A 19187-nucleotide genomic window follows, 5' to 3' on the forward strand; every position below is an offset into this window, starting at 1 on the left:
TTTCACCTGTGATCAGTGTCTGGGCCTTTATCAAAATGTGGTTTTGAGAAATACGACACTGAGTGTGTTTCTTTAGCCCAAAGAAGGCAGGGGGGGAACTAACCAGAAAAAACTTGCATAAGGAAAATAAGAAAACATACTTTATAGACTTTGGGGGTTGCGCATCGCAGAATAATGAACTGAGCTGTCCTCTCTAAAATGAGGTGTGAAATACAAGAACAAAATTTAAGCCAAGTGATAACCAAAAGAATGTTTAACTCTGCTATAAGTAAAATCCTACACAATCTTAAATTATAATGCCAGTTTTCAACCAATTAATATTCTGTCTGAATATGACACCAATTGGGGCAAGTTATTATTTCTGTATTTTTGGCAGGTTTTACTTGGTGATAATGGATTTTGAGAAAGGTGGCTAAATGTTACAAAAAATGGGATCTGGATAGCGGATGGGGGTACCGAACAGCTTAATTTTCTGCACAGAATAATACTTTTTGTGCATTTTCCATATATAGAGATATCTAGACTATTTTGGTTAAAAAAAGCCAGAAGAAATAGATTCAGTGAAGGGAAATTTCTTTTACAATCATGCTGACTTCTAGGAATGCCTTTCGTTTTAGCAAAACGGCTGTGTATTCAGCAGCAGAACTTCTGTGAATGTCTGGAGGACTGTGAGGCTCTTGCACTGAAGCACTTAATATCCGTTTGTTTTAAGAGTACAGATGGAGCCTCCTCATCAAAACTAAATTTATTACATAGCGCTGAGTATTATCTTGTCAAATCAACCTGTGTCACTGGGCTAGGTTCTCATACTGTTGCTGAAGTGGTATACTGTCTTACTGCACAAGAGAGCCCATTGAGACAAGGCAAGGTGTAAGATAATTACTGGGTGTAAAGCAAGAAGAGTTGGGACATAAAGAGCTGTGGACTGCCCAGTCTCAGAAGGGAGTTTCCGTTTCTTCCACCACTCTCATACAGTAAGTTTGACTGCACAACAGCTGATTCCCAGTGAAGGGTTTGCAGCGTGGTCAAACATGCCTTTTGGAATACAGCATCTCAGATGTAGCTGGAGCACAGCTTCCAAGTGACACGCACGTTCAGCAGCAAGGATGACTACTTAATTAGCTGTGTGATATAATGCTGAGCAAAGGACCAGAAGTAGTGGCTGAGCAGCAGCACTATGTTGCCATCAAGTGGTAAATACTTTGATATCTATATAGTTCAGAGTGATCATGGCTGGCTGGCATCCACTGAATGAAGAAAAACATATATGAAAAGGAATTGTCTGCTTTTCATTTCTTTGTGTGATCCCTATCTCTTCACTGCTGATTGATCAAGTGAGATTGTCTCTTGCTCACTTACTGTTTGAATGAAGGATCTGAAGATTTTCAAATAATGCACTTATGGTATGACTTTTGAAAGAATTTGAATTATACTCTTTCCCTCAGACACAGCTCTAGCAAAAATCACATTAAAAATGTATTTTCTCTTTACCAGGATGTCAGTCCTTCAACTTCATTGACATTGTCATCCAATAACACTGCTGTCATCACAAAAACAGTTACCAGAACACTTCCTTTAAAGCAGAAAATGCACTTTGTCAATGTTAAGGCGCAGCGTCTGCAAAATATCAGCAAACAATCCAAAAGTATAAAAGATCTGGAGATCCAACTGCTGCAATTGGAGTGCGAAGAACTCAAAAATCAGCTAGGATGCCTGAGGGTAGGTAAAAATCCAGTTCTGTTCTTAATATCTTAACTATGCTGGTAAACAGTTAAATTGAAAATAGTTTATTCATAGAGGTGTTAAAACCAAGTAGAAAAAAAATGTTTTTCTGTTCAGTTTTCATCCAAACAGCTTATTGATATCAAATATTTTGTAAATTATCATGTCTAGAAGAGAGTTTGGGTCTGAATTCACAATACGTCTGGTTTAGCTTCAAGTTAAGACTTTCACTAAGGATATAAACTTGTACTTTGGATTACTGAGTGGCATTCCTATCCTTTTTAATTACCAGCATCAAACCCTTCTCAGCATTGTCTTCTAATTTTGTGCCCTACCAGCAGCATCTCTGAGCCCTTTGTTACAGCATCGTATCATGTAAGAGGACTTCCAGTTCCCAAAGGCTGGAGTTGCCCATGTTGTTTTCTACCTCAACCTAACCTGGCTTGATTAATAGCCAGAGGAATTTTACTAAGCATGAAGTGTTAGAGTACTCGAAGTGTACGATGTTGTGCTGCTGATGCTATGAGGAGACATCTTGCTTTTTAGGTGTCAGAGGATTATTAAATTAAGAACAAAAAGTCACTTGCATAAATATAGATACATGGCTGTAGCAGATGTTCTTGTTTAGCTAGAAATTCAGCTATGACGAATCGTATGTTACTATCACCATATATTTGAGAAAACAGAAATTGAAAATTTCCTGTCATGCAGGAAGGGCTGATGGGGCAGAAGCCAGGCGACACAGAGGAGTTACTGAAACAATCTCAGAAAGAGCTGTTGTGGCTTCAGAGACAGCTGTCCTTTATCTCCACAGGAGGCCCTGTGTGTGTTTTGGCAGCTAGCAAGGTGAGCTCCTTTATTATTTTTTCAGGCTACCTCATTGTACAAAGTGGAATTAGGAAGGGAAGAGTTTACCATCATTTTGGCTTGTTTTATTGAAACAACGCACTGCAAGATTTCTTTTTCATACAAAGGGTACTAAGAGGAAGATTCCTCTTGTAGGATGTATTTTAAATAATTGTTTCATGTAATTCAGAAATACTGGAAAGAACATGAAATCCATTATGGCCTGTGAAAGGTTACATAGTTAAAATGGCATTTCATAGAGCCCTATTGTATATGGAAAGATGTCTCATGCTTTATCTCTTTTTCTAGAGAAAACTATCTGTCAGAAGGTAGGATCGTTATATTGGGATTGTTATTCTCGGGGGGATTTCTTGGCCTGGCATACAGAATGGTAATTCCCTTTTTTGTCTCAGCAGCACTGTTAAATATGCATTCCTAGTTACCAGCAGCCCATCATCAGCATAGCTGCATCCAGCCCTGAACGAGCAAAAATTAATATCAAGCTATATCATACTTGATGCTGATATTTGGCCTTATTTTAGGTATTAAGAAAAATTTCTTCACTGAAAGGGCTGTCAGGCCCTGGCACAGGCTGCCCAGGGAGGTGGTTGAGTCCCCATCCCTGGAGGTATCTAAAAGCCGTGTAGATGTGGTGCTTAGGGACATGGTTTAGTGGTGGGCTTGGCAGTGCTGGGTTAACAGTTGGACTCGATGATCTTAAAGGTCTTTTCCAATGTAAATAATTCTGTGATTCTGTGAATTAATAATAAACTGTTTATGTTAACAGTGTCCTAACATCTTACGGTTCCAGTAAAATGTGAGTTCTCATCTGCTGTGGCATAACAAGTTGAATATGTCAAGTTTTGATGACTCGAGTTTCTAAACGTTTACTTGAGATAAAGAATATGTTTTAAAATCTTCATAGCAGTAAATCTGTGCTGATAGTTTAAAAAAATTAGTTGCTATTTTATTTTCAGAGTGAATTCATTTGATTTAGTCATATATTTTTTCATATTTTTAAAACAAGATTTCCAGAAACTTTAGGATAATTGACATACTTTATACAGAGATATACCCACACACCCCCATGTACAGATATACATGTTTTAAATCCAGCTACGAAAAGGAATGAGAAGAGTTGGTTTGGTTCAGTGTAACGCACTAATAATGCCATTTTACAGTGATCTGCTTATTTTCAAGTATGAAGTTAGCTTAGCAAATTTTTATTTTGCTTGTACAAATGCACATAAAGCAATAGATATGTTCATCTGGTCTCCAGCCTAGACAAGATAGATTTCCAAAATGTGTCACCTGGAATCTTCTGGTATCACTTTGTGTCATATGCTGCAGATCTGTATTTGTTGCTGAAGCACAGCATGATAAGTGCTGATATAGTCATAGTCAGAAGGAACATTTGGATTTGAAGCTCATATGTAGCTCAACTGAGAAAAAAAAAACTCTTAACTTGCCAAAATTAGAGGGTTTTTTTTAAAAAAAAAAATTAAAACAATTTATGCCACAAGCGGGTTATAAAAGTAAGAGTGCACTTGCCTGATGATCAAAACCATAATCTAATCTGGGAAGGAACATATGATCCTGAGTAGGAACACGTTTTCTCTCCGAAAATACCAGAGTTTTGTTGTTCTCGCTACAGTCATGAGTAATCTCAGGGAAGGTCATTTGGGGCTGAGATTTGCACAAAAGAGTGGTCCTGGATACCTTATTTCTAGATGTTGGACTTTCAGAAAACTGTAGTCTTTCTAGAATGTGCCTAGGTAGACCTTCAGGGAAGAAAGCACACATTGTCTATAACCCTTTTCCTCTTTGGTTTTTTGTTTTTTTTTTTTTTTTTTTTTTTAGTTTTTTTCAGTATCACAGAACCAAGGATCAGATTTTTAGCTGTTTCATTCGTATAATGAGGGACAGATTTTTGAGCAGCAGTCAGTTACTTTGAAGATCACAGTGTGATACTCTGCACCATACTTTAATTTTAAACCTTTGAAGGGAAATGCTTTTCATCCAAGTGAGAGTGGTGGTACTCAATGTTGCTGGAAGCTCTGGGGGTAATGAGCTTAGTAAGGCACTCAAATAGATTGATGGTTGGGAACTGGAATATCCAGAAATACAGGCAATGCCATTTTGGAAGGATTCCTTAGCTGGTTAGTAAACATTGTGGTTCAAGGTTCAAATTTATCATGGACTGGAAATCCAGATAAGACAATACTTGAGAAAGAGACCATCTGACGAGTCCCTCTTCCGTGGCTCATAGTACCTTCCAGTGAAGCATCTGATGCTGACAGTTCCTGGAGATCAGGGTACTCTCCATGTATTTCAACTTCATAAAGAAGTATTAGGCTTTGGGGGAAATCTGGCTCCTTTTGTTAATGCCAAACTCTTCTGAAAATTCTCCTCCTCTTCCTCATTATGCCTGTTAGTAAAACTGTGGGGGAGAGGACTGAAAAGGAACAGTAAATTAATATAGCCTGTGTCAGTTGCATGGACACTTAATTTTGGGGATAAAGGGGAGACATTATTAAATGGAGAGTTGTATTTCTGCAGATACTTTAACAGAATTCAAAAAAAATAGTGCCTTGACAGTACAATATTTCCTTCTGTTTAATACTGAAAGGAATATACAGAAGTTCCACTCAACATAACTTCATATGTTTTCTTGATAATTTAACATTCATTAGCCTTGAGAATTCAGTTACATTATAGTGAATGCACTCCCAAAGTGGTCAGATTCTGTGAGTCAGATCATCCCTGTGGGGCGGGGGGAGAGAAAGGGGCGGGGGCAGATTAAAGCTAGATTTAAAAAAAAAAAAGATTTATTTAAAATCTTTCCCTGTATCCCCTTATAGTGTCTCCCTCTAGTTGCTGGGTCATTGCATACTTAGAAGTTTTGTGTGAATATATTATATACAGTTTTCTTGAGAAGGGGAAAGACGGAATGGTTAGGATGCTCCAGGTAATCTGTCTTAATACCCTTCTGCATTTGAGTTTCTAAGCCTTCCATTGGGCAGGCTTGGGAGTGAAAAAAAAAATTGCAGCTCACATTTACAGTTCATTGGTTCGTGCCAGTAGGCCACAGATGACCTACTGAGAAGATCCTGTGATAGCATTACTTGGAGGTAAAATAAAATCTCCCAACACCCGCCTCCCCCCTTGCCCCCCCCCTCACTGAAACACACCCTTGCCGCGATCCCACTTGCTGCTTGTCAGCTCCTGTCCGTGCTCCCTGCTGCTGTGTCGGGGTTAATACTATGTGAAAGAGAAACTGGCAAATAGGGAAAGCCATCTTTGTGTGCGTATGTGTGTGCGAGCACTGCTGTTTCATAGGCTCTGGCAGCTGCTGCATGGCCGATGATGCTTGCTCTCTCTTTTTCACCCTGCCTCCCTGCAGACAACTAATGAATCATTTCTAGCCTGAATACTAGCAGTGCAAACACACCAATGCTGCTGCTGCCGACGCTGCCGCCTTTCTCTACAAGGTTGTAATTTGACACAGTAGACTGCAGTTCTCTCTCGGCAATGATCTTGCTGAACATCGGAAGCTCTTGATTTGAAGGTATGCTGAGATTTCACCCTTTCTAAAAATAGCTATTTCTGTTAAATGCTTTACAGGCCAAATGAGGGTGGGAGGGCTGAAGATTTGGAGGGGAGCGTGTGGGAGAATTCTCTTTTTAGTTAGCAGTAATGCAGCAGTAACTCTTATCGGAGGCAGACAAACTTTATTATTCTGCTGCAATTTGATGATGTCCTTCACTGGATCTTTTCTTCTAGGTGCTGCTTAGAATAATAAAATGTATTAGTATCGTGCACGAGCACTAGGTAAAGGGATTAAACTCTTGCTAGATTATTCCATCCTCCCTCCTATTGATGATGTTTAATCTGATGTCATTTTCCAGTCACTTTTAAGGTTTCCAATAAAATAAATACTGTATTGACAGGTTTGATGGTGCCATGTTTCTTCTCTGTAGGGCAAAGTTAGTAATTTTACTGGCTAGCAGCTCCCCCCCAAGCCCCTAGGCACGGTGCACATTCACAGTATGTGTTTGCTTTGCGGATGTATAATGTCATGTCATGGCAAAGTCATCAATGTGACTGCTCTTCTGTACAGATACTGTTAATGAAATTATATGTGGTATTTGTCTGGCATCTAATGCTAAATTAGACCAACTGCAAGTAAATATCTCATGCTTTTTTGGTAGAAGGGAGAGATCATCTGCAGCTTGCTCTCTCTCTCTCTCTGGACACACTATACATAGCAGTATTTGCGGGGTGTATGTTATGTATATGAGTATGTAGAACAGAATAATAACATTTTATTATAGCATATGCATATAAATACCAGTTAATTAGTTAGCACGTACCAGTATGCTGTGCTCAGTATTATAGAGGATACTGCAGGTTTTTTTATTAACCTCTTTTCAAAATTGGCTATTGCCTGTAGCGTTGGGCAGAGAAGGTATGCCTTTCCAGGAGTGATGTGACGGTCGACATTACAGTTGTACATGGTCTTAGTACAATTTTAACTGAGGAAAATGTAAGTGCGTATGAAGGCTTTGGGTTTTCTTTTTAAGCTACTGCTGTCTGTTATTTTAGTGGCAAAACACTGATGGGGCTTTTTTGTCCAGTGCAGGTAGTGATGCAGAGTTTATATATAAAATAACTCAGCAGAATAACTTATTAACGAGTCTTGTCACTGCATCTAGGAGATACAGCATCTGCTCCTTAAGTGATTGAATATATTTTGAAGAAATACCTAAAACCAAAGCCATTGATCTTAACATTAAGAATTGCACCAAGTATGCTGAGACAGGGAAAGAATACTGTCATTGCCATTATCAAAATACAAATAAGGACTATTGCTTAGCAAGACAGAAGAGCTTCCTTAAGAAAACAGCATGAAATATTAAAACACAGACCAAGCAGTACAGTGGAAATTAAAGCATCTCCATAAATTCAATACAATAAAAAATAGCAGTATACAGGAACTGATATGAAAGTTACTGTAGTCACTTTATATTTCAGCTTTTTTGATCAGGAGGTGTTACATTTTTATTAGAGGAGGGCTTTCAAGTCTACCCAGCTGACAAATGAGGAAGGCAATTCAGATCAAATCTTACAGATGTCAGCCAGGATTCACTACTGTAGACATCCTTTGAAATACATATGCATTACTTCTAGTACCTTAAAGGATGGTGTGGGATCTTTTTTAGGTGACTGTTATTTTTTTTTAAAGAGATCTGGTGGTCCTGAACAGTGGCTTTCTGCATACTACTTTCTTTTTAATAGGAAAAAGACCTGCTCTAAATGAAACTAGTGAGGTGGTAATGCTGCCTGCAGACTAGAGAGCAACCCTGATTTTTCATAGCTATATATCTGAATGGGTTCCAGCCTGCTAACGTAGACCGTGACTGTATCCTGGAAGCAGTGAACAGAGGTGCAGTGTTATTACGTACAACTTTATACATTTGGGTGTACCTGGAGCACCTTTTTGAGAAATTTAATGTGTTGAATTTTCTAGAATTATAACCAAATTACAGCTTTAAAATGGCACAGGCGTTTTAGGGATAGGAAAAGTAAGATAGAACAAAATACGGGACCGTGCAGTGACAGAGATTTCCTCATGAAAATGAGCTGAATAGCTGTTACATGCTACTTTAACTGACAATTACAAGCTCAGAAATCTTCAGCATCTCTGTATGTGGCCAATCTTGTACTGATACAAGCTAGGTACGTGCTTTTGCATATATACAAAATATGTATCTCTTTGAATGTCAGCTCGTTCTATTTTAGATATGTTAGATGTGCATACTCATTGTAGTTTAGATACGTGTGCGATATTGAGTATGAAATTAATGCATAAACACAACAGTGTGCATTCTGGTAATAGCTTATTACGAAAGTCCGAGCCTTTCTGCATTGCGAGGAGCAGAAATAAGATGCCTGCGATCACTGGATAATTAGTATCCTCTGGTATAAGGGGTTTTCCTTTAGGTGTGTCAAATACCCCACCACATATCAAAATTAAATGTCCAAAATCACTCCAACTTTATTCTGAAATAAGAAACTAGGTGGTCATGCATCACTGTCCTATCCTTTCAATATTTATGTTGAATGAAGTATGGTTTGAGAGTCAAGGCTGTTTTTCATTTAATTGAAATTTTTAGAGGCCCTTGTCGCTATTACAAAATGTGTCGGAGTAGCTGATTGTTGATCTTCTAAGCTGACTGTCCACCACAGATGAGAATTGTCATGAAGCATTGCTGACAGTAGCATTTACTCATTGCCATTAGAATTGAAAAATGTGTACCAATATCATGATTAAAAATAGAATGGGAACGTAGCCACAGTGCTGGAAAAATGCAGCTTCTTCAAAGCAACGTGTCGTGAAACCAGTTTCTGTTCACCAGTGAAAAAGAGGGCTTTTGTCAGGCTTATTTGCAAAGAGTGGGTTCTTGGGAAACGGCAGTGATAACATTACCCTGGGAGAACAGTTAATGATCTTCTGGAGCAGCTGGTTGACACTCAAGTTTGAACGTGGTCACCGAGGGTTTCTTTGCGAACTGTAACCATCCTGTTAAATAACATGGTGGAGTCGTGTTCATTCTGTAAAGTGTGATTGTAAAGCCACCTGCGGTCAGCATTTTGGTGAGGAAATAAGAGTGGCTTATAGGCTTGTGCCTCAACACTTTGGCTTGTGCTTGTGACGTGGCACTTGATAAGGGAATCAGACTGTGACTTCCAGCTCTGCCACAGATTCTGTGAATGGCCCTGGGCAAAGCACTTAGTAGCTCTTGGGCTCTGTTCTCTTTCTGTAAATGGGAATAATAGTGAACCCTTTCCACTACATTCTACTTATTTTATATGCTAAGAAAATGAGATCTTCAGACCGAAGGCTGTTTTTTCCATCAGGATGCTAAATCCCAATGGAGGCTTCTAGATGCTACTTAAAAATCACTTGGCAGTCTGCATTGTATGTTGTCAGTCCATAGAAAAATATTTCCAAGTGTCGGAAGAATCTGAATTGATTCTGAGCTTTTTGGAATACCATTCGATTTGCTAAACCTTCTATTGCGCTCATGGGTATGTTCAGTTTGGAGTGAAGAGCCCTGATGGTGGCATTTGTTTGGTAGAAACATTTACAGTGCAAAAGTCAGGACAGAGAAAGTGACGTTGTAGGTCCGATTTTTAGGTTTTTTTAATTGTCATAAAGTTTTATATTTTCTGTGTTACAAATAGCGTAACACTTGGTTTCTAAGGCAGTAAGTATTACTATGCCAAATGTCTGATGTTGATTAGCAAGCAGCAGCGGTGCATGATATTACCGTAAAGAATCAAGGGGAAAGCATTGCGAATATAATGGTATGGCACAGTCTCCCTCCTCTGTTCTCGTCTATTGACAATTAGAAACTATCTTTCTTATTTTTTTAAAGATCATCCTGTAGCAAGCTTTTCAGCGTGATACCTTCCTTAAGGCCTGATCTGAGCAGAGTGGGCTGATGGGCAGTCGGCATTGTGCACCCCTTTCCTTCCGTGCTCCACTGCCACTGGGACTAGGCTGATATTTTTTTTTTATACAGTTGAAAAATGTTATTTGTTACTTTCATATGGAATATCATGGTGCCTTTTCACCAACATGGTAAGTGCATCTTTATTAAGTACATTGTCCAACTTGCTTAAAAGTATTCTCTGGTATTAATCGGCAGGGACTTTTATAGATCTGTGCTAGTTTACACTGGGAGGGATAGCTCTGCACAGTATCTCTGGGAGTGTGCTGATGGGCTAAACTCTTTCTGAAGACTGATAGAGTTGATGGTGCTTAGAATTCAGCTGGATGAAGCTCACGGTTGTCACTATAAGCAGCAATACGTGGTTGAATCTGTCCCCAGTTTACTGCATTTTCTCTTTTCTGTGACAATCAGTTTTCCTTATTTGTTAAATCCTCATTTCTGTTCTCCCCATTTCCCTGCCCCCAATTCTGCATACAGTTTAGAACATTAAGAATATTCTCTGTCAATTCCAGGAGTGTATTTCTTCCTTTCTCTCTTGTTTACTGCTTGCTAATTAAATTTTGTAGGTGGCAGTTTGAAATCTTAGTGGGACGTGTCATGTGACTGCTAATGCTCTGCAGATCTCTATTACATAACCTTTAAGTAGTTTGGGAAAATGTGCTTGTGTCATACTGGGCCTGACATAAGGCTCTGTCTGAAGCCAACAGTCTGACCAGGTTTTTTATGTACAATGACTGTAGAAATCTTGTGGATGGGTTGTTCTGGCACAAGATTTGTGCCCTCAGTTGTCAGGCCAATGGTCGTATTTCCCTGAAATGCTTTGCAGGCTGCACTGTCTGCCTTTCCTGCAGGGGAGGGGTTAGTTTTAAACACTCTGACGTGCCAGGTAATGATCAAATGAAGATTAAATGCAGTATGCTAGGATCCCTTCTGTTTTCCTGGTACGCTTGTTCGTTTTAGTTTTGAAGTGACCAGAGAACAGAACAAGCCTAGAAAACCTCTCAGTCTGTCTCCCCACCCCTTCACCTCCTACAGATCTTAATTGGGCTCTGGTGCATTATGCAAAATGAAAATACAAATCAATACAGAAGTTTAAAAAAATGCTACGTAGGGATGATCAATTTTTAATGCATGGTAATTCATTAGGTTGCTGTTTTGCAAAAGGAGCACTTTCATAAGTGACAGCCATGTATCCACTCATAGAATAATAGCTCCTCTCGCTTTTTCTGAAGCAGCACCATCTTTTGGTCCTCCTTCACATACAGTTTCACATTTTCGTTGCCTAAAACATATTTATGCACTATCCAGTGCAGCTTAAGCACTCCATTGTTGATGGACCAGCTCTGTGCCCTGAAGAAAGTAAGACTCATTTTGGTTTCCTGGCCAGGATATGGGCCTTGGAAGCTGGGTCTTGTTCGTGGCTCTGACACCACATGCTGTGTGTTCACAAGGAAATCACAGGAAATCTTGCTGCCTCAGTTTCTTCATCCGCTGGGAAGGCTCAGTGGCAGTGAGCTTCTGTAGCCTTGCAACAAAAGTTGGAGTTAGAAACTAGGAACAACTAGATGAAATTTTGAGTGCTTTTTTTTAAATGAAGTCAGATTTTCAAGTTTATAATTTCTCATTGAAATCTGTGATTGTGTGAACCTGCATTTTATTCTAGAGTAGTCCTTATTTTGTAATAGCAATTTTAAGTAAAAGCTCCTTACAGAGTGCTAAGAATGATGGTTGATATCATTCTGTCCATTTTGCAGATGAGAAATTTTCCATGTGCTTCAGGTTTGTTTGCCCAAGTCCATTCAGCAGGGTCAATGCAAATCTATGGATGTTGTTTGCAGAGTTCTGTCCAGCATGTTATCCATTGTATTGCTTCTCCTAATTAAATGTTGTGTAAGAAGGAAGGAGGGGGAAGTATTGATCTTCTAAAAACAGGCTTTCTTTTGTTTCACTTTAACTGACTGTTTGCCTCTGTGCTACTCACAGTAAACAGTTTGTGAGTGTATTAATTTTTTTAAAAAAATTGCTACTATCATAAATCATGGTGGCTATAGTCAGTTTGCCTATTCTCCTAATGGCTGCCTGCTTACCTACTGGGTGTACTGAAACTACAAATGTTTGATTGCTGGAAGGGGTCTCTGTTGCTCAACAGTCTTAAATCATCTGTACAAATGTATGTACCATACATTCCCTGCGATTCGGCAGCTTTGGCTTATTTTAAGATTAAGTGGGTCCAGTTAACACTGCTGTGTTATCGTGGTTTTTGGTTGCTGGATAAATTAGGATGAGCATAAAGAAGCAACTGTAAAGGAGTTTTGTGTTTGTGTGGTAGGGCAGATGGGTACAGCTAATGCTTTTGTGTTTTAAAGGAAACCTGTCATTCGGGCATTTGTTTCTGTTAATAACGTGCACAGATGAGCTTTTCAGAATCTGGACCTCTTCCAGTTAATGTGCTTTACAGTCATAGAGAGAGAGAAGAGCTGTCACCCTGGCAAGCTCCATCCTGAATTGTTTCAGGCTGCAACAAGTGTCTGACCTGAACAAATGAAGGTATGAAACATGAAGACTTACAATAGAAGAAGATCTCTTCTTGCACTATCAGCAATAATCCAATGTCTGTCTTATCTGAACTGTCTCTGCTCTGTGGTACCTTGCCAGTGATGATTGCTACGGAGCAGCAGCTGTGACGGTCTTTTCTTGAGGGTTCCTACAGGAGAGGAAATACAAACATGGATTTTATAGAGTAACATCCTGTATAAACACTGTTGATAAGGGAGAGGGGATTTGGAAGGAAGGGTAGATCCTACCATGTCATACCGACTGTCATAGCTCTGATGGCTCAAATGGACTTAAGCTTATTTTCTACAATGGTGGTAGGTCATGCCTTTCTTTGTAGTTCTAAAAGGCGAAGTATCTCATGTGGCCAGAGTGAAGCAGCCCTGCTCATTGACTTCTTTGTAGATATTGATCGCAGCTGTTAGATGCAAATGAGAGTTTTGCCAGCTTGATAGGTACTGATTATCATAAACTGTAAACTTAATGCTTAGCTTGCAACCTTTCTAGCTTAACTTTTGGAAAATGTCTATTTTATTTCAATAAGTACTGTTAAAAGGAAATGAAGTATAAAGAGCTCCAAGCTGCTGCTACTTCTATGATCTAATGATAGACATTTTGTAAATGAATAATTTTTTCTTGATATATAGATCATGGAAATTGTCTTAAAATAAGACAGAACAATTCAGAAAACAGAACAAGACAGGAAAAAAACCCTGTCTATGATGATAAGAGCTAAAAGAATCAGATAACGAATGAGGTCATTGTACTGCTGATGGCAATGGTGTAACACGGTTGTGTCTACAGGGCTCAGGTGGTTTTATTGATTCTTTGTGAAAAACTGCTCTGAGCACAGAGCAGTAAACATTACTGTAAGCATAATATTTGTGTACTGTAAATAAATACCCATGTTTCATTAAACGTAACTGTCAACATTGATGCAACAAGTGTGTGACACTAAAAGTGACACTGAATAACTGAAGCATTTCCTCTTTCTGGTCTGCAGGAAGAGCTGCTGGCCAGGTCCTGAGTATCAGCCTCATTGATCGAGGCACTGAACACTTCTCAGAGAGCTGTCAGTCCAAATACACAGCTGGACACAGCAGAGTGATGCAGCATTTGAAGGAGCACAAAGGAGAAGCCTCCTTCTCCTTCCCCCTTAGCCCACTTTTTAGCCACTTTCTGATGTGTCTTCTTTCCGCTCTCTCCCCATATTCTGGTTTGTGTAACTAAGAATTAGTTTGTTAGGTAAAAAGTTACCATCACGTTTAGACAAACAGTGTTGTTGATTTTTAATATTTTATTTAATAGCATTTAAGAGACTGTGCTGCTATTGCGAAGGAAATTTTCTCAGCTCAGATTTCCTGTAACTAAGTAACAGGAAATTTTCCCTAAGATGACTGAGGTATATACTGTAATGTGTGGATGGAACTGGACTGTAGTTGAATTGGAAGTGATATTGAGCTCTGTGTGCTTTGGTGTTTTATTAGTATTTATCATATATTATTTCAGGTCCCGTGGGAGACTAGAGATTATACTATAGGAATTTACCGTGGTTTTCTTGTGCCTTATTCTGAAGCCTCCAATACCCAGTTTTGCCTGGACTACATGGGTCTGGAATCTGATCTAATATGGCCCTTCTCCTTACAATCACAAAGAATGACTTTTAGAAAAGGATCTTGATGTACATTGCTGTTTGAACAGAGTTTGTGGATTTTTAAAAAATGGGAGAAATTATTTAGCCACAATAAGGGAAAACCAAAATCAGAGATTAATTTTTCAGTTTACTTTCTTTCAGGCGGTGGAGGGAGTAGACTTGTGGTTCTGTTAGAGGTTATAATGCCATGGTTAGTTTTTAGTCTCCTCACCTACAAGAAATTAGTGTTTGAAAGATAAAACATCATGCAGCCCCTTAGGAGCAATTATTAACACTATAAGCATTTTATCCTGCAAAAGAGAGAGGTCTTTTCGTACCTAAGGAAAGGTGTCTGGAGCAAAGCATTTACTTGCACTGGTGTTCTTTTTGGGTTTGAACTGGCTTTGTTTGCCTGCTTTGTAGCTCTGTGTACTAGTTCTTTGTAGAAGTTAGATCAGATGCTGTAGGATTTCCCAGGCAATTGAATGAGGAAGGAAGAAGTGGAGAGGCTTAAAAAAACCACAGAGAGAAGGCAGAGCAGAAAATGAAGGAATTGAAATAAATAAGAAATCTTGATGATAAACCTATAGAATTAAAAGGTAACATCCATTTATTTTCCATATGTATGTCCTGGTGTCTGTCCAGACTTGCATATTACAATCACTTCATATATGTGATAGCTTGGTCAATTTAATACGGAGTTCAGAAATGCTCTTTCTTAAATACTGATGAATGACAGTATCCTTCGTAATTTCTTGTCATTGGTCCTGTCTTTGTCCTCAGTAGCATACTAAAATTTAGCTTTTTGTAAGCTTATCATTTGCGGACTACGGCCCCTTCAAAACTAAAATTCACAAGTAAGCAAAATTGGGACTGTCCTTGACATCAAATCTGCCTTGAGGATAAAAATGATCTGTTGTTTGTGGTGTGTAATAATTGCCAAGAGGACGGAATTTTCACAGCAATCATGACTCTTAGAAAAATACAGATTTGAGGCATGTGGCACTGTGTAATTTGTTTTTATTATCTGCAACATTCATTAAAAGTATAATTGCAGGCATTAACTAGGAAGAATAATGCATGCCCGTGAGCTGCAGTGCTTTTAAAGGTCCATGTTGTTCCTATTATCAGAATTTCTTAATTTATTAGAATAACTTCAGGGCTGAAAAGGTTTTCTTTCATAATGGGTCAGTGCAGTAAATCTTTTTCAGATAAGTGGTAAATCTTTTCTCACGTGCATGAATCCCACGGTTGTAATCCAGTACAAGTGTGCATGGGAAGAAATACATTTGGATTTTTATAGTCCCATCAAACCTACTTTATGGAAGAAGGCCTGTGAAGTCCCGCAGGAACATTTAACTATTGCTATCATTATTGGATTGATAATAGACTGCTATTACATAAATAATACAAACATCAAGTAAATACTTCAGGGGAATTCTCGCAGCATCCTACTCTGTGTTGCATGTCTCTTAAAATCACCATACACATTCGAAAGGGAAGGAGAGAAATGTAAGAAACGAGCCGTATTATTTCCATCATGAATAATTGAAACAATTTATGTATACTGTGAAATACTTAAAACACATTTTAACACTCTACCTTTTTGTGTCCGTGTACGGTTTATGTACAAGAAAGATGAACTTGAACAAGCAAAAGGAAAGGGCCATATGAATAAACCAGGAATTTGGACAGTTTATGTTATGAAAGAACACTAAAAGCGCTTATTCTGTGTAGTCTAATAGTGACAAAACAACTAGGTAGTAGTCTGATTTCGTCACTAATTCTTCCTCTTAAAGTTTTCAGAGTTAAGCATATACTTAGTGCTTAGTGCTCCAGTTCAAACACCAAAAGATTGTCAAGATGATAGAAGTGTTCAAAAACGTTAGAAAGCTGTTCATTTTTAGTGTAATTTCTCAGTAGCATCTGTCTGTGTAAGGTTTAACCTAGCTTCTGTTTTTACCTTATCTAAGCGCTTCATGGACTTGTTTGCTGTCTGAATTCAGTAATTCTCAATGAACCCTTTCTTCAAAGGGTGCCACACGAATGCTATTTATGTAAGAAAAACCCATTTACTTTTACAAACTTTACATGGTGCCTGTGGTATTTTTCTCAGTGTAGGTGACTGAATATTTTAAAATGCAAAATTCCTAACTAAAAGATACGTCTGTTCTGGAAGCCCTAGGTTTCTCCTAATCTCTCACTGCCATAATATTTGCTGTATTGTGAATAGTTCTGCTGTTCATTTTTAGGGTTTTCCCAACGGTGTTCTTGGGAAAAGCAGATTCTTATTTCAAATTGTTATTCCTGTGGGGTCAAATATATTGGGTTATTATTTATACTGTCTCAAGAATACCTGCTGAGGGTTTATGCCAAATGAAAGCCAATCATTAAGATGGGGAGGAAAGCATCCAGGGAAATTTAACACCTTAATAGCAAACCCAGAGGGAAACATCTGTTATTAAATTGAAGAGATGGGGAAGTGATTTAAAGAACATAACAGTCGATAGAACTCACTAATAACCACGTAAGGGTAATTTAAAACATGATGTGTCTTCATGCCAATCAAATGCAAGGCGTGAGCAGTCTCTGCACAAAAGGCAATGAATAGCTGGTTAGTGCATCTCTCCACATACCTTAAGCTCACACGGTTCCTTTTTCTGGAAGGCCAACAACAAGGGTAGTAGAGGTTGTGCTCTGACCTCTATGGCTTACTCAGAGGCTGCGTCTTAAATTCAGGCCAGTTCTTGGAGGCCCACATAAGCAGAACTCCTGATGAGTTGATGTATGAAGTTTGGGGGTTTTTTGCCTCTGCTTTTTCATCATCGTGGTGGGTTGTGTCCGGCACGGGGCAGCCCCAGCCTCTCCTCACAGAGGCCCCTGCAGCCCTGCTGCCAGTGCCTGGGCACGGGCACCCAGCGCATGCGTTCCAAAAGAGAAGACTCCTGCGTGTGTACATAGTTGCCAGCTTCTCATAATAACATGTGGGTCGATTTCCACTTCCTTGAAAAAACTTCAGGATATTCCAGGGATGCTTTCAGGAAAGTGATCAGCTGAAGAGGTGGTTTGGTGGTTGTTAATGGCAGTAGCGGTTTTGATCCTTTGATTCGAGTAAGCAAGATTTAAGGGACCTTCTTTCAGTCAGTTGATACATGTGAATTCCTCTTTTTAGAAGGGATCTGGGCCTGATTGTGGAACAAAATGACTGCAGAAACCTCCAGCACAAAACGCTCTTTAAACTGAGCAGCATATAATGCTAACTTTCTTTGATTGAACTGTGAAGAAAAAATTGAAGTTACGTCTCTAAACTTAGAAGCAAAACTTCATTACAGTTAAAATAATGTGTCTCAAAATAAACATACATGCCAGAGTCACGTGAAGGGAGGAGGGAGAGCAAGCACAAAATTGAAGAGAATTTAGAGTGACAGCTTCTCATGCATCTGCTTCACGTAGAATGAGTTATTAATAGATATTCAGTGTTTCTCCATAAAGATAGAAGAGAAGGTCATGCTAATAAATGGCTACATTTATGGTAAGCTTTCCGTGTTAAAGATGGTCTACTTTTTGCTATTACTTTGTATTCTCTTAGATTTATGTTTGTTATCTGGACTGGTCATCATGGATTATTGCTGCCCTTTCCATCTTTTCTGCCTTTAGAAGGGTTGTGGAGCAGTTCTGCAGGAGCCCAACCTGAAGGCCAGGTTGCAAATGATTAAGCATACAGAAAACAGGCTTATTTGTTTTCTTAGTAGTAGGGTTGTTTTTGTACACAACCTGCATGTTTGTCTCCAGGCAATTTTGTTTCGTACTGGTAGTGTTTAAATGATTCCACCTCCGTGAGGTGAAAGAGGGTTAGGAGGCACAGAGTCCTTAGCCTTTATTGGCTTCTGGCTCTGTGTAGGCAAGTCTGTTTAGAAAGGGATGGCAGTAGTTTGCCTTTTACAAGCACAGGACTAATGGTTAGAAGTGTTAAATGCATTATTCCACAGATACGTTATTGTACGTTTTATGGATTGAGATGATGCACTTTGTCTTTCATCTTGGGATTTCGAAGTCCTTACAGACATTAATTAACAAAGTCTTACTGCACATCTGTTTGGTAAGAACGATTATTATCCCCATTTTGTGTAGAAGGGCACATGATTTCCCCAGGTTTCTGCAATGAGTCAGTGACAGAGCTGAGAATGAAACCTGGATGTTCTGCCCACACCATAGCCCTGCTCCACTGAGTAAACGTACCAGTTAATGTGTAGATTTCTGTAAAATACATATATGAAACTTTTTCAGTTTTCAATCATTTCCTGATGCAGAAATTAAAACAAACCAACCAACGAACCAACCAAATAAGGCAGTTGTATACTGCTGTATACAAGTAGTAGTCACGGAAGGTGAAGTGATGAAACAACATTTTGTGAAAAAGACAGAGATACTTTTATTGATTACTTAAGAGGTGCTTGTAGTTCCCTACAGGAAGATAGTAGCTATGTCTGACTCACTCTGCAAATACTCCTTTTATCTCCTTTCTGGATACAATAGAGGCAGAAGTCAACATTTAGGGCTAGGAGGGAGTTCTTCTTCTTGCAGAAAAGTAAACTGTATTTATTACAGTTGCTGAAAGAGGTATTCATTGTTGTTGGTTAAGAGAGATTGGTGAAGCAACATGGCTTGTTGTACATTGCTTAAAATTCTCCCTTTTTGTTGCTAGCAAACACTTCTGCCTGTTATCCAAATGTGAAGATATTCTTATTTGTTACATAAGAGGATTCAATTGCTCCCCATCCTTATTTGATAATGTGCTAGTTTGTAAGATATACTTGGGATTGTGTGCACCTCAATCTGATCACTTAGAGTTCAATTTATTTTGGAGTTGACCTGAAGATTTCTGGACTGACCTATGATGAGCTAAGTTAGTC

The 19187-nt window shown here is 38.9% G+C and overlaps 1 protein-coding gene across 1 annotated transcript in view; it reads left to right on the forward strand.

Moving 5' to 3' along the window:
• Positions 1-2442: 2442 nt before the first annotated feature.
• RIMBP2 (RIMS binding protein 2) overlaps positions 2443-19187 on the forward strand; it is a gene marked incomplete at both ends in the record, with an annotated part of 154082 nt that continues 137337 nt past the window's right edge. Inside the window, one exon of the mRNA XM_082324932.1 lies at positions 2443-2568. Coding sequence (XP_082181058.1) covers positions 2443-2568 — 126 coding nt within the window. The remainder of the gene's footprint in view (positions 2569-19187) is intronic.

The sequence above is a fragment of the Platalea leucorodia genome, assembly GCF_965183815.1.
Source record: "Platalea leucorodia genome assembly, chromosome: 12".
NCBI lineage: Eukaryota > Metazoa > Chordata > Aves > Pelecaniformes > Threskiornithidae > Platalea > Platalea leucorodia.